Raw genomic sequence first — 27,993 nt, 5'->3', positions numbered from 1 at the left:
TGAGAGCAATCGTGTCATTTCGATTGGCTCCATCTCCGAGCTGTCAAGTGGGGTGGGGGTGGGGTTTGCAGGATCTCTTTTTTCCTATTGGCTACGCTGCTCGTGCTGAGAGGAACGTTCCCTTCAGTGCAAAGCCAGGCGACGGCGGGAGGGAGGCGCAGCCGTTGGAGCCCTGAAGAAAGAAGACAAGGAGAAAGTGAGGAGCTCTCATCTTTTCTCCCGTTTAGGGGCATTCTGGTCACCATGGAGGACGGCATCTATGGTAGGGACCCCTGAGACCCGTCCATTGAGAAGCTTAAAGGGAGGGGGAGACAAGGGGAAGGTAGTCTTTTGTGAGACCCGCCCAGTAACTACAATGAGAAAAAAGGGTGGGTGGGCCGAGCCATTTTGTGCAAGAAGACTAGGGAGCGGGCCGATCCCTTACAAAGAGGGGTGGGGTTGGGCTGAACCATGGTAGTGAAAGGGGGAAATACGTGGGTGGCCCATCCCATTGTCTTGAAGGGTGGGGAAACGAAAATTTTATGGGTCTGTCGTGACCCATACCAGTGTATACTATTCTATTGACAGGACGGTTTTTTTTTTTAAAGGCTGTACCATTCTAGTGGAGGGAGCAGATTGGGGTGTGTAATCTTGCAGGAAGAAGCTGGGAGTGCCCATTGAACGGAATGAGCCCGTTAAAGTGGACAGGGATATAAACGAAAGGGGCGTGTGGGTCATACCATTCTGTTGAATGAGGGGGGTAGTGTGCCGGCTGAGCCATTTCGGTTGGCGGAGGGGGGGAGACTTAAAAGAGGTTTTTAAATTTAAATAACAAGCTGTTCCATTTCTTTTGGGGGAGGGGTGTCTTTGACTTCGGGCTAGCAAGTAAGAATTGTGCAAGTAAGTCGTAAAATCGTATTACGCTCTTTGAGGGTGTCTCTTTATGATATACGCAGCACAGGATCACACTGTTGTTACCAAGATTTTTAAAAAATATATATTATTTAACTTTTGGAAGTTGCGGTGAGAGCCCAGTCTTGGATGAAAATGATGTATGAACACAATTAATTAATTAATCAATCAATCATTACCACTACTAATTATTGAATTGCTTAATATGTTTTTTAATGTTTTTAACCCTTTCTTTAAAAGTTTTTAAAATGTTTTTAACGGTGTTTTGTCTTAATGTATTTTAAGATTTGGTTTTATGATGTTTTAAAGTGTTTTTAGTGCCTTGTTTGCCGCCCTGGGCTCCTGCTCGGAGGAAGGGTGGGATACGAATTAAATAAATAAATAAATTATTATTATTATACTTTGCATTTATGCAGTGTTCAAAGAATACGTCACCTGAGGGTTCCTTACAGTGTGTTTTTCTAAACTTCCAATAGTGAAGGAATGCCTTTCCCCCCCTTATAATGAAAAAGAATTTAATATGGGTGAGGCACTTTCTACTTAAAAAGACAAAAAAGGGCTTTGTTTGAGCATGTATAAGAATTGCCCAAGTTCAGAGGACTGAGTGTGGGGCACAGGCTGCATTGTAGCCAATGCTAGTCCTAGGCCCCATCCGCACTATATACATTTAAAGTGGTATCATACACTTAAACAGTCATAGCTTCCCCCCCAAAGAATCCTGGGAAGGGTAGTTTGTGAAAGGTGCTGAGAATGTTACGAGACCCCTCTTACCCTCAGAGAGCTACAATTTCTAGAGTTCCTTGGGAAGAGAGATGGATTGTTAAACCACTCTGGGAATTGTTGCTGTCTGAGGGGAATAATGGTCCAGTATTTCCGTCTCCATATTGGAGCTGAGAGAGAGTCAGTCTCTTGCTTGCTACATGACACATACTGGACAAATGAATCCAGAAGAGCTGCCACCCTCAGCATCCAGACATTTGCACTCACTACACAGATCAGAAGTGCACTTCTCTCGTAAGCCCTCGTTTATTTATTTATTATTATTAATTATATTTCTATACCGCCCCATAGCCGAAGCTCTCTGGGCGGTTCACAACATATAACATCCAATAAACAATTTAAAAACATATATTAAACTTAAAAATTATACCAAAAATACCTAAACATAATTAAACATATAAACAACTACAAAACCCAGTACTAAAATATTAAATGTAAAATGCATTAAATCGATTGAATATTAAGATGTTAAGATGTTAAGTAGTGTTCCTTTTGTAACTGTCATCTTAACATTCCACCTCCTTTGCTCAGGGCTTCAGGGATAGGCTTCTCCTTGTTGACAAACACCCTAATTTGAAACAACAGCTTATCTGCAATGATGATCCACTCAACAGAGAAACAGAGAACACGATCAAACCCTGCAACAAGCACAGAAGTCAACTCTGTCCCTGCGTCTACACAGGCTAAAAGACTAGTGGGCCTATAATAATACCTTTCCTTTACCATCAGGTCCCAGGGCAGGTTGCAATCTAGTAACATTAGCCACAAGGTTTAGTGACTTGCATCTGCCCAAATAGTATAAGCTAATATGAGACAGGAATACCCTTCTTCGTATTAAAGAAGCAAAACAGGCCAGTCAGTAATGAACCTTGCTTACTGTTTATGTTAGAGTCCATGTCAACAGCTTCTAGGGGAAGGGATAATGTCCAGGGACACAGTCTGAAGGTAGGGCCATGATGCAGCCACTTCATCTGATACAAAGTAATGCTTTTGCTATGACAGAAGTTCTTTCCACACCTCATACATTTTTGTTTCCTTCCCTGTGTGGGTTCTTTGGTGTGCAGTTGAAAAAGGGTGCTGATCATCATGAGTGTGATGGGATGGTGGGCACTCATGGAAGGTGTGTTTAATGATCTGCAGTGTATAAGGTTTGTCGGATACAGAACAAACTCTTGAAGGGTTGGGTTTATTAATAGTGTACATCTCTTCCTACTAAGGAATTCCTGAAGCAAAACAGCCAATATAAAAAAAATTAACAGTGCAACAGGGCTGTGGAGTCAGAGTTGGAAGCAATTTTGGGTGGAGTCAGAGTCGGAAGCAATTTTGGGTGGAGTTGGAGTGGGTAGAAATGTACTGACTCTGACTTCAAAATAAAATTAATATTTTAATATTAATATTAATTTATTAATATACATTTGCTATTTATGAAGGAGTCAGAGTCAGACAGTAGAAAAATCAATATACATTTGCCATTAATGAAGGAGTCGGAGTCGGACAGTAGAAAAATAGAAGAGTCAGAGTCGGAGTTGAAGGTTTGACATACCGACTCCACAGCCCTGCAGTGCAATATTATATCATTAGTGTTGTCCAAATACCTGGTAAAACAGAAACACCTTTGTCTGGCATTGAAATGATGACAAGGTTGGCTCCAGGTGAGTCTTCCTGGGGAAGTATTCCATAAATGGGGGGTGGCTATTACAGAGAAGGCCCTGTTCTCTCATCACCATTCTCCAGACCTCCCTCAGAGGTGACACGTAAAGAAAGGTCCGGGCAGGTTCATGTGGAGAAAGTCTGTCCTTTGAACTTGGAAGGCTACAGTGCCAACTGGGAGTAAACCACCAGTGAACTCAATGGGTTTTACTTCTGAATAAGCATTTACTGGGTTACATCTACAATATGCACAGAAGGGGAAAATGCACACAGTTCAGCTTTTCCCATTTACTGTGCTGCAGTGGAAATTCTTCCATCAGCGCAATTCTTAAAGGTGCAGGAGTCCTCTCAGGTCCTGCATCTGGTAATCTTAGCAGTACATACCCCCCCCAGAAAGCTTGGGCAGAGCAAGGGCTGTGCCTTAAGTGGCCATTGAAATTCTAAACCCCTTAAATTTCTAAAACACAATCATATTGCTCATGTTTTAAAATATCACTGTGCCAATCCTATAAACCATCTCTGGTAGTAGTTGGCCCTAACCTGCGCCTTGGAACCCCCTTTCTACTTTATTGATTTTACCATACATATCTGTTCTCTATCCAGGCATTCTAATTCCTCGGACAGTGAGGGAGACACAGGATGACCAGGCTGGCTCTGTGCCCCATCCCCATCACCCTCCACGAGTCAGAGAGAGAAGTTCTGCAGCAGAGAGCCTTTTCTACTCATGGAGGATCCCAGGGGGAGCGATAACCCTGATCATCCAGGGTACCAAATTGCACAGGGAGCTTACACAAGTGGAGCAGGCTCTCCGTTTCAGAAGTTCTGTCACCACCACATGGAGGGCAACAGTGATGCAAGGGAGGAGTTGAGGGGTCAAGGAGCGTCCCCGGCTGGGGCGATGGTAAGCGGGGGCTTTTCTCTCTTTTTGCTCCTTTCCCCCTTTCCTGTTGCCCTCCTTCCCTCTTCATCCAATACTCTCCTCTGTCTCCTGGAATCGGACATTCTCTTTCCTCCTCAAAAAACAGCAAAGAAATGAAATGGCAAGGAGGCTACCAGTGCAGCTCAGCTTAGGTCAGGGCACGCTCAGCCTCGCAGTGAGACACAACACAGTGGATGAAGAGCAGTAGTCTAAGGAACACCTAACAGATAAAGGCTTGTCTGGACAATGGAAAGATGGAGCATTTGTCATCAGGTCTCTAGACATTGCTTTGTCTTTTAGGGCAGTAGCTCCCAAAGATTCCACACATACACACACGCAGACCACTTGAAATTGCGGAAGGTCTTGGTGGGCAGCTTAATGATTTTTCTGCCTGTTGTAATGCACTGTGCTGGATCCTGTATGACTTCTCTAGATTGCCGTACGATGAAATACAACATAAGAACTGAAAGAAGCAATTAAAATACAATTAAAAATCAGTGTGAATATTTAGTGCGATGGGTGTGCCATCTCCTGTTTTCAGCCACAAATCCACAGACGCCCCATGGACCATCTGCATGAAGCTTACAGACCACAGTTTGGCAATCCTGGTTTAAAGGCAACTGGGGTCAAAGGCATATGGTGTCTGTAGCTTTAAGGCCTGTGTTGAAGAGGTAGTTTTGGCAGCTGAGAAAAGCTGTGCCTGCTGAACTTCTTTACAGTTCTTAAAAGTACATAAGCTCCTGTCCTCTTCCACCTGGTCATCTTATCACCAGTTGCTGAGACGGAGCAGGGGTGGGCAACCTTTGGCCTTCCAGCTGCTGTTGGATTCCAGTTCCCATGAGCCCCGGTCAGCATGGGCAACAGTTCTGGATGATGGGAATTGTAGTCCAGTGACATCTGGAGGGCCCACAAGTTCCTCATCCCTCACACAGAGGCGTGGGTGTGCTTATGGGCTTTGAGGGAAAGGCGGGGCTAGTGCCAGAGGGTGAGGCTTCCTCCGATTTGGTGCACGCCTCCGTACTGTGGTTTCCGTTGCCGCTAGCGGGATGTGCGTGATCAAAATGGCTAGAAGATGACACTTCTTCCAAACTTCTCTCCTCCTCATGCAGTGCCTCCAGACCTGACACCGGAGGAGAGGCTAGAGTTGGAGAACATCCGCCGGCGGAAGCAAGAGCTCCTGGTGGAAATCCAGCGGCTGCGTGATGAGCTCAGTGAAGCCATGAACGAGGTGGAGGGGCTGGAAGCCAATGAGGGAAGGTGAGGGATTCCTTTCTCCTGAGGGCCAAGGCTCAGTGATGGAATACCTGCTTTGGTTCATCTCCAGGTAGGGCTGGGAGAGCCGCTGCCAGTCAGCGTAGGCAAGACTGAGCTAGATGGACCAGTGGCCTGGCTCAGTGTAAGGCAGCTTCCTGTGTTCCTTCCCCAGCCACTGGGGAGAGAATGCTTTACAAGAGGGATGGGGAACCTGCGGCCCTGCAGATGTTGCAGGTCCTACAGCTCACATCGTCCCTGAAAGTTGGCCAAGCTGGTTGAGGCTGACGGGAGTTGGAGTCCAGCAACGTTTAGAGAGCCACAGGTTCCCTAGCCCTGCTGCACATAGAGTGGCCTCTACAGACTGTGGCTAGATTATGGCTCCAAGACAGGCCTTTCTGAGAACAACTAACCTAATCCCTCTGGGCATCTGCATTAAAGCTCAGAATGGGCTAGTCCTGATACCTTCTTGCCTGCCATTCTTTGACTGTCTTGGATTTTCTTCCAACATTTATTCTGTGAATCAGACTAATCCACGTGGCCCTGTTGTTGGATTCCAGTTCCCATCAGTCCCAGTCAGCACGAACAACGGCTCGGGATGATGGGACTGTCAATAGACCAAAAAGATGTCTCTTATGAATCAAGCAGCAGATCTTTTGTTAAAATCCATCTATGACTACCAGAGGTTTTAAAAACTGCAGAGGACAAGGACTGTAGTAAAGAAAGTCTCCCTTCTCTGAGGCATGCTTCTCGCCTCGGAAATAATTGTTTTCCCCTTATGCAAATGAAATCTAAGGCTTAATTAATCAGCTTAAACTGAAGTGATGAATTAATTATAATTTCTTTAATTAGGTTGCAGCCCTAATTGCAACTAGAAGGGGAGAAGCCTCCATGTGCATAGAAATATATTTATTGAGCCCAAGAAATACATATATTATATTGTACAACGCCCCTGAAAAAGGTATCGTATTCATTCAAAACGCATTGGGCTCAATAAATATGCTTTTGTGCTGGAGGCGCTCTCTTCTTTTCTAACAGCTGCTAGAAATTATCTCGTGAAACTATTAAACCATCCCTGAAAAATCCCACAAACCCTCAGGCTGCAATACCCTTTCTGTGCAAGGTGCAAGATGGAAAAATGTACCTTATTGTAAAAGCGTCCCATGAAGCCCCATGGTAAACATACTTTGAACACGTCCTGATTCTTCCAAAGGCAATGCCAGTCTCAGTCAAAACTTCCCATCTCTCCTTAATGAATTACAGAGCATAATCCTATCAACAGCCATTATCCATTATGTATGTCTTAAAAAAAAAACAACAACAACAGAGCAGATGCTGAGGGCCAATGGATTGGCTGGCTCCATTATGCCTTGTTTTATTTGTGGTATTTCTGAATCACCACTTTTACCAGTGCTTGTGAGCTTCTCAGGAACTTCCAGATAGTGGCTGTTGGAATTGGGCATGGGCCATGACAGACCTTTGGTTGGCTATGGCACACGATTGTGTTTTTTTTTCTTTTCATTTTTGTGCAGATGGCTCGGTGTCTGCTATTGCATCTGTCATTTCAAAGAGTTTCACCTCTGGTAATCCCTCATTGAGAGCCAGTTTGAATGCCCAGGAAAAGCACATGGTTCAGTCATAAGAAAGCCTGCTGGAGCAGGCCAGTGCCCCCTCTGTTCAGCATCCTGTTCTCACAAGATGGGATGCCTAAGAGCATGACTTGAGCACAAGAGCACTCTCCCCTCCTGCCGTTTCCAGCAACTAGTATTCAGAAGCATACTATGTCGGACCATGAAGGAGCATGGCTAGTAGCCATTGAAATGTTGTCCTCCATGAATTTGTCTAATGCTCTTTTCGAGCCATCTTTGTTGAACTGGCTGTGCCATTTTAGAACGCAGGTGGGAGGTGGCACAGCTGGATACTTGTACCTGGTCAAAAGAAGCTGGTCAAAATAAGGTTCTGGCCTAGCTTGCTTTCTGTGTGTTTTGACTTGGGGAAACCCTCCATACATCTGCACTCTGCAGTGGTATAAAGTTTCAGAAGGACTATAGTGCTTAAATTTTTCCCAGCGTTTCAGTATGCTTTTAGAGGTTTGCAGTCTCTTATTCTTTAAGAGCAAAAGGATTGATTGGTGGACTTCGTGTCTTGTACAGTAAAACCCTTCAGAGGAACCGGAAGATGGGAATGGGCCGCAAAAAATTCAACATGGATCCCAAAAAAGTAAGTGGATGTGGATGTGGAGGTGCATTCTCTGACTTCCTAGGGCAGGAGTTGGCTGCCTTTTTTCTGCCTAGGGCCAGGTTCAGACATGCATCACATTTGCCAGTTGTGGCAGTTGTTGTTGTTAGAATGCAGCAATTTCATTCTAACATGGAATAGGCATGGAAAAATTGCCTAAAGCCATTGCAATAAAGCGGCAAACACCATAAATTACATGTAATAATTGGCAGGTGGGAGGGGCTGACTGGGACAGGCCTGGTGGGCCAGATTGAGGAGGCTGTTGGGCCTGACAAGCAGGGCTGTGGAGTCGGTACGCCAGACCTTCGACTCCGACTCCTCTATTTTTCTACTGTCTGACTCCAACTCCTTCATAAATGGGAAATGTATATTAACTAGTAATAACAAATTTACTGTAGTAAAATGGTAGCACAAGGCATTTCATCACCACCACGTGAATCCAGAGCTTGGAAAAGTTACTTTTTTGAACTGCAACTCCCACGAGCCCAATCCCTGGGGCTGACGGTAGTTGTAGTTTAAAAAAGTAACTTTTCCAAGCTCTGGATTCACGTGGTGGTGATGAAATGCCTTGTGCTACCATTTTACTACAGTAAATTTGTTATTACTAGTTAATATACATTTCCCATTTATGAAGGAGTCGGAGTCGGTACATTTCTACCGACTCTGACTCCACCCAAAATTGCTTACGACTCCGACTCCACAGCCCTGCTGACAAGGGCCGTATGCCAGAGGCTCCTGCCTGCTGCTCAAGAGCAACGTTCCCTTGGGGAGCTGCATGCCAACTGTGGGTGGGATGAAAGTCAAAAGGGAGGTGACCCTTATTTTTCCTCACTCTCGGCAACCCCCACCCTCTTTCTGACAACCCCTTTCTCTTCCCCATTCCCTGCTTTTTGTCCCCACTCAGAGGGCTGTTGGGAAAAGGGAGAGCATCTACACTATACTTTTAAAGCACTATTATGCCACTTTAAACAATCATGACTTCCCCCAAGAAATCCTGGGAACTATAGTTTGTTAAGGGTGCTGAGAGTTCTTAGGAGACCCATATTCCACTCACAGAACTACAGTTCTCAGAGCGGTTTAACAGTCAATCTCTCTTCCCAGGAAGCTCTGTGAGAGGAACTTCTAGCACCCTTAACAAACTACAGTTCCCAGGATTCTTTAGGGGAAGCCATGACCGGTTGAAATGGTATAATACTGCTGCAAAAGTACAGTGCAGATGGGGCCCGTTTTTCTTACAGAGGGCTTTTGAAATTGACCCAAAGGACACAGCTTGCCCGGTGCTGTTCTAGGGCTTGTGGAAAGGTAGAAGAAGCTGTTTTGTGCTGGAACAGGAGAATGACGAATCCAGAATTCTCTGAAGGTGCAGTTACCTCTGAACTGCATTATAGTAGGTCAAAAAGCCTGTACTCTCAAGGTCTTTGGGAAGGATCTGTATGGCTTACATGCATGAGCCAAGAAGCTGTGGTTCTCAGCTTCTCTGTTTTGCTTCTGCTTCTTGCAGGGAATCCAGTTTCTGGTGGAAAATGAGCTGCTGCGTTCCACTCCTGAGGACATTGCCCGCTTCCTCTACAAAGGGGAAGGACTCAACAAGACGGCCATTGGCGACTACCTGGGCGAGCGGTGAGAGGGGACAGGGATCATGGGCGATGCAAATGGAGGATAGGGGCCATTTATAATCCAGTGTAGACCCAGCCTTGGACCCTCTCTGGTCTTCAGAAAAGACCGTAGAGCCAGGGTGGGAGGCAGGCTTGCCGAGGAGAGGGCTTGTAGCCAAGGAGAGATAAATGGGGTTGGGGCCTTGCTGAGTGATTCAAAGGGAAAGCCAGTGGGAGAAGGAGACCTGTGAATGGGAGCGGTTACCACACAGGTGCAAGGGGCACTCCCTTCACTCTTGCGCTCTCCGCCTTTTATTCAGGGAGGAGTTTAATATCGCCGTGCTCCACGCCTTTGTTGATTTGCATGAATTTACAGACCTCAATCTTGTGCAGGCACTCAGGTGAGTCTGGAAATCTCTGCTAGAGGTGGAGCCCTGACCAACTTGATCAGGTCTCCCAGCCTTTTGGCTGCAGATTCTCCCCTTTCAGAGCTGAAGGGGGGCAGTGAGGGGGGAGGGGCACTAGCAAAGCAGCCTTTCCCTCAGCTGGAGATGGGTGCTCTTAGCTCTCTTTTCTCTGCCTCAAATACATGTGCCAGTCTTGAACCAGTGTGTTGCCTTCACACACACTGTGGAGGTTGCCATGGGGTGTAAGCAAAGGAGATACTGGTGTTGTCCTTTTACACTTAGGCTGTATTCACGCCATAAATTTAAAGCACCTCCCACCCCCCAAGAATTCTGTGAACGATCGTTTGTTAAGTTGTGCTGGGAATTGCAACTTTGTGAGGGATAAAGTACAATTCCCAGGATTCTTTGGGGGAAGCCACGTGTATTAAAAGTATGGTGTGTCCGTGGCCTCATTTACAAGAGAGAAAAAAGCTCACTGTGTGGTCATTTGTCCCACACATTCTCTTCAATCGAAGCTTTCTTACTTCTGGTGCACCCCCATGGTGGCCATTGTTTTTCCACACAAACAAAAATCAGCTTAATAGAGCTAGAAGGGAGATAGAAAGTTATTAGGGAAAACACCTATCCCAGGGATAGGCTCCATTAATTTGCATAACCAAGATAATACAATATCACAGACAGAGAATAAGTTGTATTCCGTGCTAGTCCTACTCTGAGTAGACCTATTGAAATTATTGAACTCAGTTAAATGAGGTCCATTAATTTTAATGAGTCTACTCTGAGTAAAACTTAGCTGGATGCAACCCAGTCAAGGATCGACATGATGTTTGCAGAATAGGCAACTCAGGCCATTTCTCCATTTCTTTTGTCTTCATCTTCTTCCAACCTCAATCTAGGCAGTTCCTGTGGAGTTTCCGATTGCCAGGAGAAGCCCAGAAGATTGACCGCATGATGGAGGCCTTTGCACAGCGGTATTGTCTGTGCAATCCAGGGGTCTTTCAGTCAACAGGTACTGGGTTCCTTGGGGAATGTAATGGTACCCTCTTTGGTTCAGGACCTGGGATGCTAGGAATTAGGATGCTCGTATGTTCCCTGGGATGGAAAAGAAAGTTGGTATCAATTTGTTACACCAATCACATTCAGACAATCCTGTCTTGGCTTAATAAGACAAGAGTGGAATAAGCTGTATGCACCTACCTACGTGCGGCCGCTTTGTTCCTCCCAATATGGGAAATGAACCAGGACGCTGCAGTTAGCTATAGCTCTCTGTTACATCCAAACCAGGAAACTATGGTTAACTGCACTCTGAAGCCACTTTCCCACAAGAGGCAATGAAGGCCACCAACTTGGATAGCTTATAAGAGGATGAGGCTGTCTGCGGCTACTAGCCACAATGTTGATGTTCCACCTCCGCTGTCAGAGGCAGAATCGCTCTGCGTGCCAGTTTCTGGGAAACGCAAGTGGGGAAGAGTACTATTGCATTCAGGTCCTGCTTGCAGGCTTCCCATAGGCATCCAGTTAGCCTCTCTGAGAACAGGATGCTGGACTAGATTGCCATAGGCCTCATCCACCAGGGCTCTTCTTAATGTTCTTAACTCTCCACAATTTAGCTGCCTTCTCCCTATTATGTAGGCTTAGCATGACAATCAGCCAGAAAACAGCCATGGGACAACCAGCTTTAATAATATTAAAGCTCTGTCACAAGTGTGGGGAATCCTTGGCCCTGCAGATATTGATGAAACACAACTCCCATCATCTCTGGCCATTGGGGGTAATGGGAGCTGTAGTTCAGCAGCATCTGGAGGGCCAGAGATTCCCCCCAGCTGCTCTATCAGATGCTCTCCTTTGAGTACCGACTGAATCCTATGATGAGAATCTATGACAGCAAGGCTGTAAAAACAGGGTTGGCTAATCTTTTTTGGCCCAGGGGCCACATTCACCCTTGGCCAACCCTGTAGGGGCCTCATGCCAATGTTGGGTGCAACCCCACACTCTCGCATACACACAGCCCTCCTCCTTGCCTAACCCATGGGGCTCCACTGAGGAGCAGGGTTATCCCTTGTTCTCCACTCATCATGCATTGGGGTCCCTCCACCCTAGTGCTGATTTGTTTTCCTTCTTTTTGCTGCCGCAACATAAATCAGCAGTGTCTGGGAGTAGGGAGGGAGGGAAACGGGGGGTAGCCACCCCTGCTGTAAAGCAAAAGTCTCTTTGTTGACTTAATGGCTGTAGCCAAGTCTGTTCAGCATATCTCTTTGCATGACTAAAGAGTATAGGTTGCCGGTTGCCACAGAAACTACTAGCTGGAGATGCTTCCAGAAGCCAGGCCTTCTCCACCCACCCTACGCTGGAGGCAATGTCATCCATGAGTGTAAGAGAACAATGGACCTGGACCAGTCTTGTTTTTACTTTTTTTAGTTGAAGCTGGGAGACACAGAGGCCTCCCTGTGCTCAATCCAAAGCTATGGCTTCCCCTGCCCCCCCCCCAAAAAAAACCCTAATGGGGAGCAACTTCTGTTGGAGTGTTAATGCCATGAGCTCTTCTATCTTCGCCTGTATATGTGTGTAAATAAATAATAAAAAAGTGAATTATGCAGGAGTGACAGGACAGATGTGCTGGAATGAGCACTGAGTCCTTTTCTCTGTTGACCTCCCCTTGCCCTTCCCCCAGATACCTGTTACGTCCTCTCCTTCGCGGTGATCATGCTCAACACCAGCCTTCACAACCCCAATGTCCGTGACAAGCCCACCGTTGAGAGGTTCATCACCATGAACCGCGGCATCAACGACGGAGGGGACTTGCCTGAGGAACTGCTGCGGGTGAGAGGCCAGCAGAGGGAGAGCGAAGCCTGAGCAGGGCCAGATGCACCTGTTGGTCTGGCCTTTGGGTGGTTTTCTGGGGTGGGGGGAGAGGAGGGAGACCTTTTGTGCTCATTTCCACCGTCTCAAAAATCCTGTGCCCGCTTGTGAGAAGCTTCACTTTCGATTTCATGTAGGCGCTTTTACGACAACTGCAGTTTCTTCTTCTTTTTAAAGAAATGCCCTTTGTTGTGAATACTTCCCCCGCCACCCGTATTGTATTATCTTCTCTGCTATATGTTTTGTGCATCGTGGTCTCTGTACTGTACCGAACTATGCACACATACACGCACCCTCTCTCTCTGCCTTGGGGAGGGTTGTAGGCAGAGCTTGGAAAAGTTACTTTTTTGAACTACAGCTCCCATCAGCCTAATCCAGTGGCCATGTTGCCTAGGGCTGATGGGAGTTGTAGTTCAAAAAAGTAACTTTTCCAAGCTCTGGTTGTAGGCTACCTATAACTCCTCCCTTTCCTCCCCTCCCGCTAGAACCTGTACGACAGCATCCGCAACGAGCCCTTCAAGATCCCTGAGGATGATGGGAACGACTTGACCCACACTTTCTTTAACCCTGACCGCGAGGGCTGGCTCCTCAAGCTGGGTGAGAGGTGCTCCCCCACTTCCCGTTTAAACACTGTGGCCTTTCCCCTTCCGTTCCCCTGCTACCCTTCCCCTTGCCCTCCCCACCACCACTACCCCTTACCCCGTGATCTTTGCACGTCTCTGCGCTCTCCTCTCTTCCCCCCCACTTGTGTCATTTAAAGCATGACCTCTCTCTTCATCAGATCAAAGGGATCCTCCTGAAATCCACCCCAACATCCCTCCCCTCCTCACCAACAAATACATATGGCCCGTTTGAATCCACTGTTCCATGGTATTGCAAGGATCTTGGGAAAGCTGGGATCCTCCTTCCTCTTTCTTTCCCCTTCCCGGGCTTCTCATTGAGGTGGATCTCCTCTGACAGATGATGAGAGGGGTCTGCTGGGATTCCAGGTTCCCTATAAAAGTAGGGATCCACTGGAGAAGTTAACGCAAGCCATTGAAGCCCGACTCCCCTTGACTACTGACAGGTCTGTTAAGCCTTCTCTCTGGAGTCTGATATTTCACCTGTTTTGCTGATAAGTTTTCAAGCCTACTTTATGCATCTGTAAGTGCTAGAAAGTGTCTTTTTCAAAACATAAGGTGGGATTTTCTGTGTTCTAAAGCCTAACTCTGTCCCATATTCAGTGCCTAACATTCATTTGGCCTTTAATCATAATATATCCTCAAATGGAGTTAGAGGTTACTTGTGGGATTACCACTCTGTCAGAAACCAGTTACCTATCTGTAGACAAAGACAGGTCATTTGCATGATCTGTACCCTCAAACAACTGAGGAGATTGAACCTTCCCTGGTGAAGGTGCGCTCAAGACTGAGGTCATTGCCAGGCTTTGAAGTATAGAGCAATGCATAGGCTTGGCAAGGGGCAGGCTCCACCTGGGCTCTTGGACCCAGGGGGAAACTGGCTAACTATCTAAGTGGCCCACCAGGCTGGGATCGAGGTCCAGAGCAGCAAACAATGACCAGATGGACCAGAGACAAAGATCAAGACCTAAGGGGACCAGGAGCTTATGTAGCATCTTCACACCAAAAAGAAGCTGCTGAGACTGAGGACCAAGCTCCAAGGCCGGGGTTTTATAGGGCCTGGTAGACTGCGATTGGTCCTTGAGATCGTCTTATTTAAGCTTTCAGACAGGCTGCTTCTATAGCCGAGAAGGCACCCCTGAAGCACAGGTCTGTCAGGCTTGCAGTGCTGACTTTGGGGAGCAGGAAGAGAGGTATTGGATCCTGAGAAGCCCTGTTCAAGACCTCCATTCCTGGTGCTTCGCAAGGGGATTGGCATGAGGGTGGCAGTGCCTTGTCTTGCTCTTCCATTCTTGGGCCAGCTTTGGTGAGGGTGGACATTGATAGCCTCCTCTCCTGTTCCACAGCTGGCACTTGTTGGGCCTCCTTCGAGTAGAGGACAACATGAGAGTAAAAGCGGAAGCTGAGATAGTTCAACCCTTGCTGAATTTGGTCCAAATTGGAAGCCAAGCAAACTTACTGTCACGTCATCCTTTCCTATATTCTAATCTTGATGGGACACCAGGACAATGTAGTTGCCAATTGCCTGTTCTATGACTTTGGCCCCATCTCCGCTATACTTTTAAAGCAGTATTATACTACTTTAAGCAGTTCCTTGGGAAGAGAGACTGATCATAAACCATGCTGGAAATTGCAGCTCTGTGAGGGGAATAGGAGTCTCCTAACAACTCAGCACCCTTCACAAACTACACTTCCCAACATTCTTTGGGAGAAACCACAACTGTTTAAAAGTGGTATGTTACTGCTTTAAATGTATATTGTAGGTGGGACCTTAGAGGTGAAACAATCAGGGGTGAAGAGAAGGGTTGTGAGGCCCAAATGCCATGACTTATCAGTGAGGGAATTCAAAGAAAGCAGCATTTGTTTGAAGGGGGAGCACAGCTCACCCCCTGGCTCACCACGCAAAGTGTGTGCGTGAGCAGGGGGGATTGGAACACACACACACCTTTTAAAAAAATAGTTTTGAAGGAGGTGAACTTGGAGCCCCAATTCCTGGCCTGGTTAAGATGTAAACTGTGGAGAGGCCAGGACCTGTGGCAGCTGTCCACGCTTCTCTGTGGAGGTTGATGTTTTGGAAGTCATTCCTGCAGTTGGCGATGCCACCCCCATCTAAAATTTTAGTCATTGTTTACATGTGACATGCCAAGTGTTTAGGGGGGCCATGTCATTCAGCCAAGTGATGCCTGTCCCTTTATATCCACCCCAATAAAATTTAAACCCTTCCTCCCGTCCCACTCACCCCCACTCCTAATGCCCCCCCAGTGCCTGTGTCTATGTCGGAGGATTTTTGATTTGACCATGTACTTCTACCTTATGTTGATGTAACTTGTTCTCCTTTCTCTCTCTCTCTTCCTCTCTCTCTCACTCTCCTTCTCTCTCTCTCTTTCTCACCCCCATTCTTTCTATTCTGGCTCCCCGGTCCCCACCTCTCTTTGCCCCCTCTTTTCCCACCACTGCTGCCCTGACCCCCCCTCTCTCCTCCACCGTCCCACGGCGCGGACTACATATGTTCCACTGTCTGAATACTGCCCCCAACCCAGGAGGTAGGTGTGAGGAGGGGGCGTTTTTGCTTTGCAGATGAGAGTTGGGCTGCCTGTTGCTGTTTGGAGGGGGGTGGGAGCTGGGATACTGGGGGGAGTTGGGGGTGGAAATTAATAGTGCTGGGCAGTCTGAGATTCAGTGGGTTAAGAATGGGAGACTTAAGTGTATCCAACTAAGCTTTACTCAAAGTAGACCTAAGTTAGCCATCTCTACTTATGGGTCTACTCTGAATAGGAATAGCACCGGATACAATCTCAAGTATGGAATTTGGATTCCTTTGTTTGCTAGAAAAGGGACATGTCTTCATGCATTCATCTTCAGCTGGTGGTTTGCAGTAGTGGCATCCCTACCGCTATATTTTTTGTTTTGCTTTGTTCTTGAAGAGAGAGAAAATCAGAAACAATATTTATGAAGCTGAAAAGATTCAGAAAGGGTAGCCGTAGCCATAACATTCAGTGGAATGGAGCAAGTTCCCTATGAGAACGGGTACTTTTAACTTAGAAAAAAAAAGTTGAGTGGAGTGGGATGAGGACATGATAAAGTGGATACAATTATGCATGGTGTGGAGAAAATGGATAGACATTTTTATCCCTCTCTTAATGCTAGAACCCGGAGGCCAATGGGGTTATCCAATGAAGCTGAGTGGTGGGAGATTCAGGACAGGCAGCAGAGAGTGCTTCTTCACATAGTGCATAGTTAAACTGTGGGATTCACTACCACAAGCTGAAGTGACGGCCACCAACCTAGACTGCTTTAAAAGGGTATTAGACACATTCACGGAGCATATATTATATCGAGCATCAGAGGCAGAGTTCATTTATTTATTGTACAAAAGATAAATACTGCTTGAATGTAAAGACCTCTAAGTGATTTACAAAGAACAATAACATTATCAATAAAACAGTTAAAAGCAAGTAATTAAAAACATGTTTAAAACAAAACAGCTACTAACTGTTTCTATGATTCTATTTGATTTGGATTCCTGCATTGCTCAGGGGGGTGGACTTGATGGCCTTATAGGCCCCTTCCAACTCTACTATTCAAACTAAAAAGATTAAAATAGATCAACATCTATGTGTCTGGAAAGGCTTCCCTAAACAGAAAAATTTGAAGCAGGTGCCGAAAGCAATATAATGAAGGCGCCTGCCTGATGTCAGTAGGCAAGGAGTTCCAAAGAGTAGGTGCTGCCACACTAAAAGAATTGATTTCTCACAAGTGCAAAATGAGTTTTTTGTGGTACCTGCAACAGTGCCTGTTTTGCAGAGGGAAATGCTCAAATGTCACTAAAAAACAGCTGCCTGAGGGCAAGCAGTATGTCTTACTTGTGGGTTTCCCAGAGGCATCTGGTGAGCCCTTGTGGGAACAGAATGCTGGACTAGATGGGACCTTTGGTAAGAACATTTCACTGGACCAACCTAAAGGCCCATCTAGTCCAGCATCCTGGTCTGATACAGTAGTCCTCTTGAGATATTCTTAACTGGGCAGAAGATGGCTATGTGGAACCTCCAGATTGAGAGGCAGTATACCACTGAATACCAGTAGCTGGGGGGAGGGAGTAAGAACAAGAGAGGGCTGTTGCTCTCAAGCCCTGCTTAAGGGCTTCCCAGAAGCATCTGATTGGCCGTTGTGAAAAAAGCAGAATCGCGGACTAGATGGGCTCCTCCAGCAGCACTCTTCTTAGGGTCCCTAAGAGGAAATTTCAGCAACCCATAGCTTTTTTTCTTTTCTCCCTTGACAGGCTGTGCCTGCTGAAATACCCTCTTCATAACTGTGAGAGGCAGATGAGCCCTTCCCACTCTTTCATGTGGTCACCCTAGAGCAGTGGTGGCTGGTAGCTCCATGTCAGTGGGGTGGTGGAATCCACTCTTGAGTTTTAGTCTGAACCTTCAAGGAGCTGTCCAAGACTAAACCCCGGAATGGATTCCATGCCCCATTGACATGGAGCCACCACCACCCTAGAGAGAACCAGGAGGATGGGAGATATTTGGTTGGGGAAAAAATGGGTCCCATGTTGCAGTCAGCAGAGGGCCCTGAATCTGAACTGTGGCATACTACTGTCTTAGTGGATAAGGAAGGGAGGGAGAGAGTAAGGGGAGTGTGTGTTTCTTTGGGATCAAAATGAGGAGCCTAAATGGGGGACTGAGAATGAACTCTTTTTTCTTTCTTCAAACTGGCCATTGCCAAGGGTTGACCATTTCGCCCAGTGCCTATTTGAGGCATCTCGAGCCAGACATGCACACTCACAGACAGATTAACCTTGTCTGAAGCTGGGAGTGGTTGTTGGCTTCACAGAAGCACCTGGGAACGAGTCTGAGCATTGGCAGAAGTAGCTTGCCTTCAAGCCTGTAGCAACTGCTTGCTTTGCATGCTATAGCTGGTGACAATCTCCTAGAAGAGCATAATCAGGGGAGTGTTGTTGTTTTTTAACTGAATATGTAGATTGCCATTTATTCATTCAATAAAACCTGCCTCCCACAGAAGCCGAAAATACGTTGGAAGCATCCTAAGTCTGGAATTCCTTCTTCCCCCCCCCCAAAAAAAACAACAACCTTGCCTAGAGGCAGGAATGCCTGTTGCTTCACAGAAGCAGCAGGGAATCATTGTGTGTTTTGTGGGGAAGCACCTGGCCTCAAACCTTTGTCTCAGGCCATCCTAAAAACTGGTCAGTGTGAACTATGACATTTAGTCATTAAAACACCCGTCAGAATCCACAGGGAGCCAGGACTACCCGCAGGCATAGTGAGGGCCTTGTCAATCCCACAGAGAGTGACCCTTGATTCGTATCCCAGTAAGCTGCAGTTTTTTTTTTAAGGGGGGAGGATGTCAGCAGCTGAAGGACGTTGAGCCAGTTCTGTCCCCCAGTTGCAAAACTGGGGGGGGGGTGGAGTTGTTGTGAAAAGTGGCACATGTAGCAACAGAATTTGCTGGCAGGCCACTGGAGAGGATGCTGAAAGAGGCGCTAGCCTACCACTGTTCGTCCTCCTCTTAAAGTAGCCCACTGGGCTACCCAGCGCTTGTACAATAAGTCCACACTTGAAAACAGACCCTCCGCAAGACTCCCGTTCTAGAGGAACTTCCACCCTTGCAATTCTGCTTGGTGATTTTTTTGAGTGTTTCCTGTGAGTTTTTTTTCCTTTGTCATTCATCCCAATCTGGGTGCCATTTTAGGGCTCCCCTTTCTCGTTCACTTCCCTTGCCGGGTTTTGTTTGTTTGTTTTCCTTTTGTTCTTAACACTTCTGTTGAATCTTTTTTTTATTCCCTTGGCTTTGTTTGCGCGCATGGCTCCCTGCCCCCAAGACGCCACAGGTGAGGGGAAGGATTTGCGATCACGAGAGAAAATGCATAAATGCGAGCACAAATCCCCCCTCCTCCTTTTGCTTTCAGGAGGGCGAGTGAAGACGTGGAAGAGACGCTGGTTCATCTTGACGGACAACTGCCTCTATTACTTTGAATACACCACAGTTAGTATGGTTTCTCTCTCTACCCAGCCACCCCACACTCCCCTTACCCAGCAGCAGGGCACCTGAGAGCCCCAGTCCAGGAAAGTCCCGCAACCTGCTGCGCAGGGCACCAAATGCTCCGCTTCAGGAGGAAGAGCCCAACAGCCCAGGGTGCTGCAGGGGTGTGCCAAAGTTATCTCAGGGACATAGGAGACGGTCTTATGCTGAATCAGAGCTTTGGTCCATCTAGTTCGGGGGTTCCCAAAATGTGGTCCACGGACCACTGGTAGTCCGTGAGCTTCATCCGGGTGGTCTGCAGTGTGTCTACATTCAATGTTCATACTAATTTTTAGTTGCATGTTTCTTGCTTCTTTTATTTCTTACGTTGTATTACAAGTTGAATTGTACGGTTGGTTTCTGTACAAGAAAGAAAAGCAATAAAAATAGAATGGAAAACCATACACCATCTAGCCCAGCACATTCCAATTTGCTGCAAGAGGCAGAAAAATCATTAAGTGGTCCGCCGTGACCTCAGCAATTTTCAAGTGGTTCTTGGAGGGGGAAAAAAGGTTGGGAGCTACGGGACACGGTCAATATTGTTGACACTGACTGATGAGGGGCTCTCCATGGTTTCAGACTGGCAGCATGGCGGCATTCCCAGCGCTAGCCTGGAGATGCCACATAGAGTGACCCTTGATTCACATCCCAGTAACCTGCAGTTCTGTTGAACCTGGGACATTGTGCATGCAAAGCAGAGGCTCCACCACTGCGCTGTGGCCCTTCCCCAACTCAGAGCGCTGCAGATGCATTAGAGTACTTTGCTCAGGACAGATGTGGACAGAGAAAGGGCAAGGCATGGGGAACAGCCTCGCTAAGTTCAGTCCTATCTGCATCAGCAGGACCAGCAACAAACATTCATCACCTTTCACTTCCCCGCCCCCAACATCATGACCACAAACAGTAGAGTAACTCGAAACACAGGTATGCCAATACCCAGTGCTGAAAGGCCTGAGGAAGCTGCCAGCCCTGCTTGTTTGCATCAGTGGCAGGGTGCTGAGGCTGAAAGAGCCCTAGCCAGGAGCCCAGAGGCTCAGGCTGTAGCTTCCCCCCCCAAACACTCTTGGATCAGACTCTTGTGCCCCTCCCCAACTCAGGTTTTAGGCATCCTCCATTTCAGATCGTCTTTTTTATTTCTGACAGGACAAGGAACCAAGAGGAATCATCCCACTGGAGAATCTGAGCATTCGGGAAGTGGAAGACCCACGGAAGCCAGTGAGTTGATGCGGCCTTACTCTGGTTTGTCTCTTCCGGTCCTGTCTTTCAGTGTGGGTTGTTTTTTTAGCTGATGTCTTTACTACAGGAAACAATGAAAAACCAAAATAATTACTGAATTGTAGCAGTGCTATAGTTATTCATTCCTCTTCTTTTTTTAATTCCAAAAGGTTAACAATGACCAAAAGGTTAACAATATATAGGGTTTTAGTCAGTGTTAATCCTCCGTGGAGCAGAGTGGTAAGTGGCGGTAACGCAGCCGAAAGCTCTGCTCACGGCCGGAGTTCGATTCCAATGGAAGGAGGTCCACTCAGCCTTCCATCCATCCGTGGTCGGTAAAATGAGTACCCGGTGTATGCTGGGGGGTAAAGAAAGGCCGGGGAAGGAACTGGCAATCCCAACCCATATATAAGGTCTGCCTAGTAAACGTCGCAAGACATCACCCTAAGAGTCGGAAACGACTCGCACTACAAGTGCGAAGACACCTTTACCTTTTTTAATCCTACTCAGAGTAGACCTGTTGAAATTAATGAACCGAGTGAGTCATAGCCATCAACTTCAGTGGGTCTACTCTGAGTAGGATTAGCATTGAATGCAGCCCATAGGGTTGTAGTCAGTGGTAGTCCTACTCAGAGGAGGCCTATTGAAATTAATGGATATGACTTACTTGGATCATTAATTTCAGTTGGTCTACTCTGAATAAAACCCATAATAAACATTTACATATATATATAGTTAATAATTTTCCTGGGAACAACAGTAACACATAATCAGTTGAATTTCCAGAAATTTCTCATATTCTCTTTATATAGTACATTATTTAAGGCTCTTGTATAATTTTCATTATTTTCAACATTATTGTTAGTTTAATTATGCTGCCTAATTGCTTCTTTTACCATTTCATTATTTTGGCATAAACAGCGCATCTGTCTTACACCTGCAGTTTGGGGTGGGGCACAATACATTTATTTATTTGCAGGCAAAAAGAAACCATTTCTGCCCCACCTTTCTGCTATTAAGCCTCCAGGCCAGCTTATAGACAGTAGCATCATTACAAATAAAATGTTGCAGGACTGTGGAATTCCTTCCTGGGTGAGGTCTGCTGAGCTCCCTGTTTCAGTAAAGTCCTCTTCTCCTTCTTCCTCTTCCTTCTTTCTCCTCTTCTTCCTTCTTCCTCCAGTCAACTTTTAATGTTTGATTTGATATTTTTAAACATTGAATTGGATTGGTACCAGGTGGCTATTTCTGGGAAGGGAATTCCCTGAATGCCGCCACCACCAAAAGGCCTTGTCTCTTCCCCACCTTTCGCCAACTTGGTGACCTCCAGATCTTTTGGACTACAACTCCCATCAGCCCCAGCCAACCCTCACCTCCTTGAAGTAATGCTATAAAGCATGTCTGGAGATGATAAAAATTTCTTGAGATTGTAAATGGGGGAGAAAAAAGGGGGGTAAAGCACTTAATGATAGATTTTTTTTTTTAAGTTTCATTCCACCCATGATGGCTGCAAGATCTAGTGCTGTCATTCTCCCCTCCAGCGTTCTTTCACCCTTGTCCCGCCCAGCCCCCTTTCTGAACTCTCCAGTTGGCTGAAAGAGCTCTCGCAAACACCTGACCTTTAAAGGGGCTTCTCTTTTCTTCCTCCTTTTTCTCTATAGAACTGCTTTGAGCTCTACATTCCCAACAACAAGGGCCAGCTCATCAAAGCCTGCAAGACAGAGGCAGACGGGCGCGTGGTGGAGGGGAACCACATGGTCTACCGCATTTCGGCACCTACGCAGGAGGAGAAGGATGAGTGGATCAAATCCATCAAGTGAGGACAAGGCATCATTCCGTTCTTGGGGGGGGGTCCCAGGAATCCTGCTCACCCCCACCATCAGCTTTTTCCTCCTCCATGCTCTAGCCAAGCTATGGGAAACTGTGCCCCCCCTGAAGCTACAGCTCCCATCATCATCCCAGAGGTCCATCAGCCATGGTGGCTGGGGCTGATGGGAGCTGGATGGCCAGTGATATCTGGAGGGCCACAGGTTCCCCCATCCTTGCTCTCACCCGCTAATACTATATCCCCCCACTCAAATTTTTAGACCTCACTTATCCTAGGGCAGGTGTCTCAGACTCCAGACCGATTTTTAACCCCATCCTGAAATTGACATTAATGCTTTAATGCATAAGTCTTTAGCCTTTTCAGACCCAGGACCCACTTAAACTCAAAAATGCATTTATCATGTATTTGACCAGTGTTTTAAATATATATTTCAATCTTTCGGTTTTTGCCCTCCTCTCTCTCTCTAGCTTTCCCGGGGCATAGCTGCAGTGCAGACATTCTGATTTAACCTTTTAAATGTCTTCTCCTAAGAAAGCTAGTTCAGGGCAGAGGGGGAGGAGCTATAGATCTGCAGCTTAGTTTTTAGCACCCTCACTGATCTAAAATTCCTAGGAATTGATGGATAGTGAGGGAGAAAGTCATTTCAATTAAATGAGTAGAACTGGTACATATCTGCAGAGTGTTTCTGGGAGACAGGGCTACAGACGGAGAGCTTCTAAGATTTGCATCTTAATTTAAATTTCCTCATTTTCTCCAGCAATTCAGCTCAGCAGTCGGACAAAGGTTTTTTAATTATGATTAAAATAATTTTGTAAGATAAAAATAAAATTAAAACATCTCACCTAGAATTCTGAATAAGGTAAAACACAAACAAACAAACTTGCAGTGGTATTGGCAGAAAACCTAGAGTTGGTCAAACAAGACTCCAACAATGATGTGTCCATTTAAGGAGGGTTGCCTAAAGATTATAGCAGCTATGCCTCTTTTCTTAAGTGTTACTGAGAGGGCCCAGTAGTTTGATGGTGGTGCAACACGTCAAGAGCATAATGGGCCTGTGGAGCTTAGGTATGATAAATTTGCTATTTCGGAAATAGTGACACAGAGTGAGTCACCCATTCTAAACCTTATTTGGAAACCCTCCAACTTCACAGGTTGTCCTGATAGGGTATGGGGTGGGGGGGTGGTCATAGTCATACTTTTTTGGGAGCAGGCTCCCAGCCAGGTCCCTATATATGAGCCACTCATCATGAAAGGGGGAGGGCTTGTTAGTAACTGAGGAGAGTCCTTGTCCTTTCATGCTGATTGGAGCCAATCAAAGTGAAAGGAAGTAAGTTAGCCACTGAGAAGACTCTTCTCAGTAGATAACACCATCCTGCCCTTTCATTTCCAATTGGCTCCTAGGAACGTCTGTTTTAGTGGAATGTGCCCTTGGAGATGACACAGAAGGCAAGGGACGCATGGGAAATAGGGCATGGCTGTGAAGGGGCATGGTATGTCTATCATGAAGGGACCCTGCACTTTGGAATTTGCCACCTCACTACTGTTCAGAACTCTTGTTTTTACAAATCTATGCTTAATCAACCAGAAATATTGATCAGTATTTCCTTTAATTGGGGGACTGCCCTAGTCTGTAAAAGGAGGCACTAGATAGACATGCTGTTAGCTAGAAGTTGTGATGGGACAAAATTCATTTCCCATATCCAGAGATAATTTCATTTCGAATCTCACTCACCTGTAGGGTAGATGAATTTGTCCTTACGAGAACCTTTTGTGAGGTAAGTTTGTCCAAGGCCACTTAATGAGATTAATGGATGAGCAGAGATTGGAACCCAGGTCTCCTTGGCCCATCCAACACGTTACTGCAGTGCAGTGCCAGAGACATCCCCACTCCCACCACCTCATCTGTGCACATGGCCTAGCAACTATCTGATTGGTGGATTAACTATGCCCATTCCCCCCTCCCAGGGCTGCCGTGAGTGTGGATCCTTTTTACGAAATGCTGGCTGCCCGCAAAAAACGGATCTCGGTGAAGCAGAAACAGGAGCAAGCATGAGGCAGGGATTCTGTCCTGCACCTTTCTCCTGGCAGGGTACCTTTCTGCATCCTCGCTTGGACCTTTTGACAACCCACCTGTGTTGAGCTCCATGAAACCAGCCCCCGTCCCCTTCTTTGGATCGTTGGACCACCCCACCACTTTGCCAGCCTGATGGCATGCCAGCACACCCGATGCCCTCCTTGCTTGCCTCTGCTCTGGAGCTTCCACTTGACCTTTTGGAATTTGCCTGTGGGCATAACCTTGGAGACTGTTCACACCATGGTGTCTGCAGAGTGTGAAGACAGCATTCCTGTTCTGGGGCAGCTTCTCCTCTGATCTACTTGTCTTAGGCCCTCCGCAGACTCAGGTGGACGTCTCTGAAGCCCATCGTGGCTAAGAGGGTGACACTCTTGAACCATGTTAAGAGAACGTTTCCTGCTCGATTGGACCTTTCGGATTCTGCCTCCCAGCTTAGAGCCAATCTACACGTTCAGAATAAGGAACTGGGAAAGCTCTTTTAGGACCGTACCACTTCAGAATGCAGATGGGGAAACCCAGGTCCCCTTCCTAAAAATAGCACCCCGCACAGCTGAGCAAAGTACATGCAAGAGTAAGCTTGTGCATCTTTCTGACATGCTAGAGTTCTGTGTTTGGGTAGTTCTTGGGGGTATTCAGTCATCTGATTTCTCCCACCTGCATCCTGGTGTCAGTACAGTCCTGGGATTGCTGTACCATGCCCATTTCCCTGAAAGTATAGACTGTTCCTTAGAGTCTGTTGCCAAGCCATCTACACTGTGCATCCAAGTAACCAGTATTCTGGCTCTAACGCATTCATATGAACAAGAGGCTGCCCCCCCCCCAATTATTTGGCATTTCAAAAGGAAATGCACATACTGACAACCAGGAGGGGGCAGCAGAGAGCCAGACAACCAATGCGCGCACACTGACACAATTTTGAACATTATTCTGTTTCTCCTGGGAATAGCCAGCACATATGTGTAACTGACAGCTCTTGATTCTTCACAGTCAGGGCCAAGGTAAAAAGAAAAATAACAAACCTCAGTCTTTTATTGCCATCACTGCCATCTCTAAGAAAGTGAGTCACTTCCCTGAAACCCTTGCAGATTCAACTGAGCGTTGCCTCTGAAATCAGTTTTTTTTTTCTTTTTCTCTTCGAGCACTACGCTCAAAAGACCTGGGGCTTCCCTCTGGAGTTAATCTAGACTATCTCCATAATTTAAAGAAGAATCTTAATAGGGAACACTGGCTTTAGAGCAATGGTCTGACTCAGTCTAAGGCATCTTCCTGTGTTCCTGTGCTTGGGATAACACTGTGGTTTAAGATCTTCTGATCATGTGGTACGTGGGGGTGGTTGATGCCAAGGTTCTGCCTGGAGTGAACTGAAATCAGAGCCAACACCGTTGCCCATCTGCCCGCCTCCAAATCTCCCCATGCATTTTTGCTTCAAGGTTAAGACTCTTTTGTCTGAAACCAAAAGGCTCTGTCTGAACGTGAACACAGATGAGTGATCCCTGAATGTGCATTAACCTTTTGAGGTTAGACAATCGGAATGGTTAAAGGCTGGATCTTCCCCACTTTTTCAACACTTGTCCGTGCATGCAGCAGGGATTCAAATCTATAATAGTGATTTGACGAGGTCAAAAACCAGGATGTGGCGTTTCCATAGAAGTTAACCAGAGAAAAAGAGTGTGACTTTCTGAATGTGCTAAAAGGTAAAGAGTTGTATCCGGTGTTAGTTCTGCTTAGAGTAGAACTATTGGAATTAATAGATATGACTAACTTAAGCTTACTAACTTTAGTGAGTCCCCTCTGAATAAAACTTAGCTGGATACAAACTCTAGTTTCTACAGGTCCTAGCCAGATAGCTCTAAATTCTTAAATGGGATATTGTCCTGCCATGACTCGGCTCTAACTTGAAATCTAGTCTTCCACCATTTACTTGCTTCATATCCCTTTGATATGATCATTGGAGTTCTGCAGGACTTATTATGGTCCTAGAGGTGAGCTTGTTAGATCCACGTGAGGCACTTTGCAACAAAACTCAGACCTTTGCAAAGGAGATAAGCTTTGTTGCAAAGTGATCATGAGCCTGCAAAGGTCTCTGATCTGACTCTGTTTTTGTCCATGTGCTTTTTAGTCTTCAGTATCCCCTGGCCAGGGAAGAAGTGCATTTTTGATGACAGTGGCCACTTAAAATCCTGTTTTGTTTAAAGATGAAACATCGGTAGATCTGGTTTAAGGTCATGCATCATCCTGGATTTAAAAGGGATGTGCTTTTGTCTCAGTCAGAATGAGAGCTACTCTTCCCATCTGGAAGAAAGGCAAAGGGATTAGAAATAGCATTGACAGAAAGTGGCGTGGTATTGATTAATTTTCAATCTGTGTAAGAGAGAGAGCGCTGCTGCGTTTGGATGCAACTGATAGGAAGAGGGCTGAGTAAATCAGAGTGGGAATTTTGTCAATCTGGATTAAGTTCATCAACTGTCTGAATTAGGTCACTTGAAATTTAAGATAGCAAACCAGCCATCTTTATTCTCTCAATTCACCTCCAGATTTATGAGAAAGTATATTAATATAATAATTCTGCTCAACAGGTTTTCCCTTCCCCAATTAAATTATTTCATTACCCCAAAAGCTCCTGGAGATATACTGTTGTTTTCCTCCCAGCAGCTGTCATCACTGACCCACTAATCCAGCCCTCTTCCCAGAAACCCCCAAATCCTAAACGCCTGTCTTCTATACTACTAGAACCCCATTTGATGAAATTCCAAGTTCATGCCCCTTTTCCCCTCTAGGCTTTACTCCCCTATACAAAAATACTAGCCAAGTCACCTTTGGGGTCTTAGAAGAGCTCCATCTCAAAGTCTAGGCCATACTAGACATGAATGTGTCTGAATTTTAACAAGCACATTTTTCTAAATGCAAATATCAGCTACTCTTGAGGTGGGGCACTGATCATTATCAGGATTGCAGCAGGCAGGGAGGGAGGGGGAGTTTGACCCTTTTATCCCCTGGTGAAAATTGCACCTCCCAAGCTGCTGTTTCCATTGGAAGGACAACTCCCGTTGCTTTCTTTTCAGCAGGACTGCAGCAGGAAAAGGACAAGATCCAACTCTCCATCCAACAGCAGTCTCGATAACCGCTCATTGTGACCACTACTGTGGCTGCTATGATAAAAATGCATTTAATGTCCTGGAGAGTTTGGCTCTGTCCCCCGTGGTTTTTCCCCTGATCATTTTTGCCTGCTTTTATCTCTAGCACCACATGCAAATTACTTCTTCCACCTCCTGGGCCAAATCTCATTTTTCAAACTGGACAGGGAAGTTTTTAGCATGGTAGCTCTGGAAACGCTCAGAATGGGTGCAATTGAAAGAGGAGGACTTGTTCTACAGCAATATCAATGGTAAACCTTACTCTTTCCACCCCCATCCCCACCTTTTATTGTGGATTTGTATACCTGTGTTGCTGGAGGAGGGGGAATATAACATCCCCCTCCCCCCCTCCTCCAGAAAAAGAAAGATGGGCATTATTCTTGTTTTTAAATCCATTTCCTTTTATGACGATGTCTCTTTTTTAAAGAAAAATGTTAATTATTATTTAAATTTTAATGTATGCATCTTTGGATGATATGTAAACACTACAGACTTC

The 27,993-nt window shown here is 46.1% G+C and overlaps 1 protein-coding gene across 4 annotated transcripts; it reads left to right on the top strand.

The window, feature by feature from the left end:
• Positions 1 to 45: 45 nt before the first annotated feature.
• Positions 46 to 27,993, top strand: CYTH2 (cytohesin 2). 4 transcript variants are annotated; one of them, XM_061588551.1, is made up of 12 exons: positions 46 to 196; positions 5,350 to 5,497; positions 7,645 to 7,711; positions 9,231 to 9,349; positions 9,645 to 9,725; positions 10,628 to 10,740; positions 12,403 to 12,551; positions 13,076 to 13,188; positions 19,135 to 19,213; positions 20,393 to 20,464; positions 22,123 to 22,277; positions 24,255 to 27,993. In XM_061588551.1, coding segments are annotated over exons 1-12 (1,185 nt in total). In that variant the 5' UTR covers positions 46 to 195; the 3' UTR covers positions 24,343 to 27,993. The 4 variants fall into 4 exon arrangements, with proteins under 4 accessions (XP_061444535.1, XP_061444534.1, XP_061444536.1 ...); XM_061588550.1 differs by having other exon boundaries at positions 66 to 262; positions 13,076 to 13,187; positions 19,137 to 19,213; XM_061588552.1 differs by lacking the exon at positions 46 to 196 and adding an exon at positions 779 to 879.

This window comes from Rhineura floridana, chromosome 11, assembly GCF_030035675.1.
Source record: "Rhineura floridana isolate rRhiFlo1 chromosome 11, rRhiFlo1.hap2, whole genome shotgun sequence".
Lineage (NCBI taxonomy): Eukaryota > Metazoa > Chordata > Lepidosauria > Squamata > Rhineuridae > Rhineura > Rhineura floridana.
This window is presented reverse-complemented; position numbering and strand designations above follow the sequence as displayed.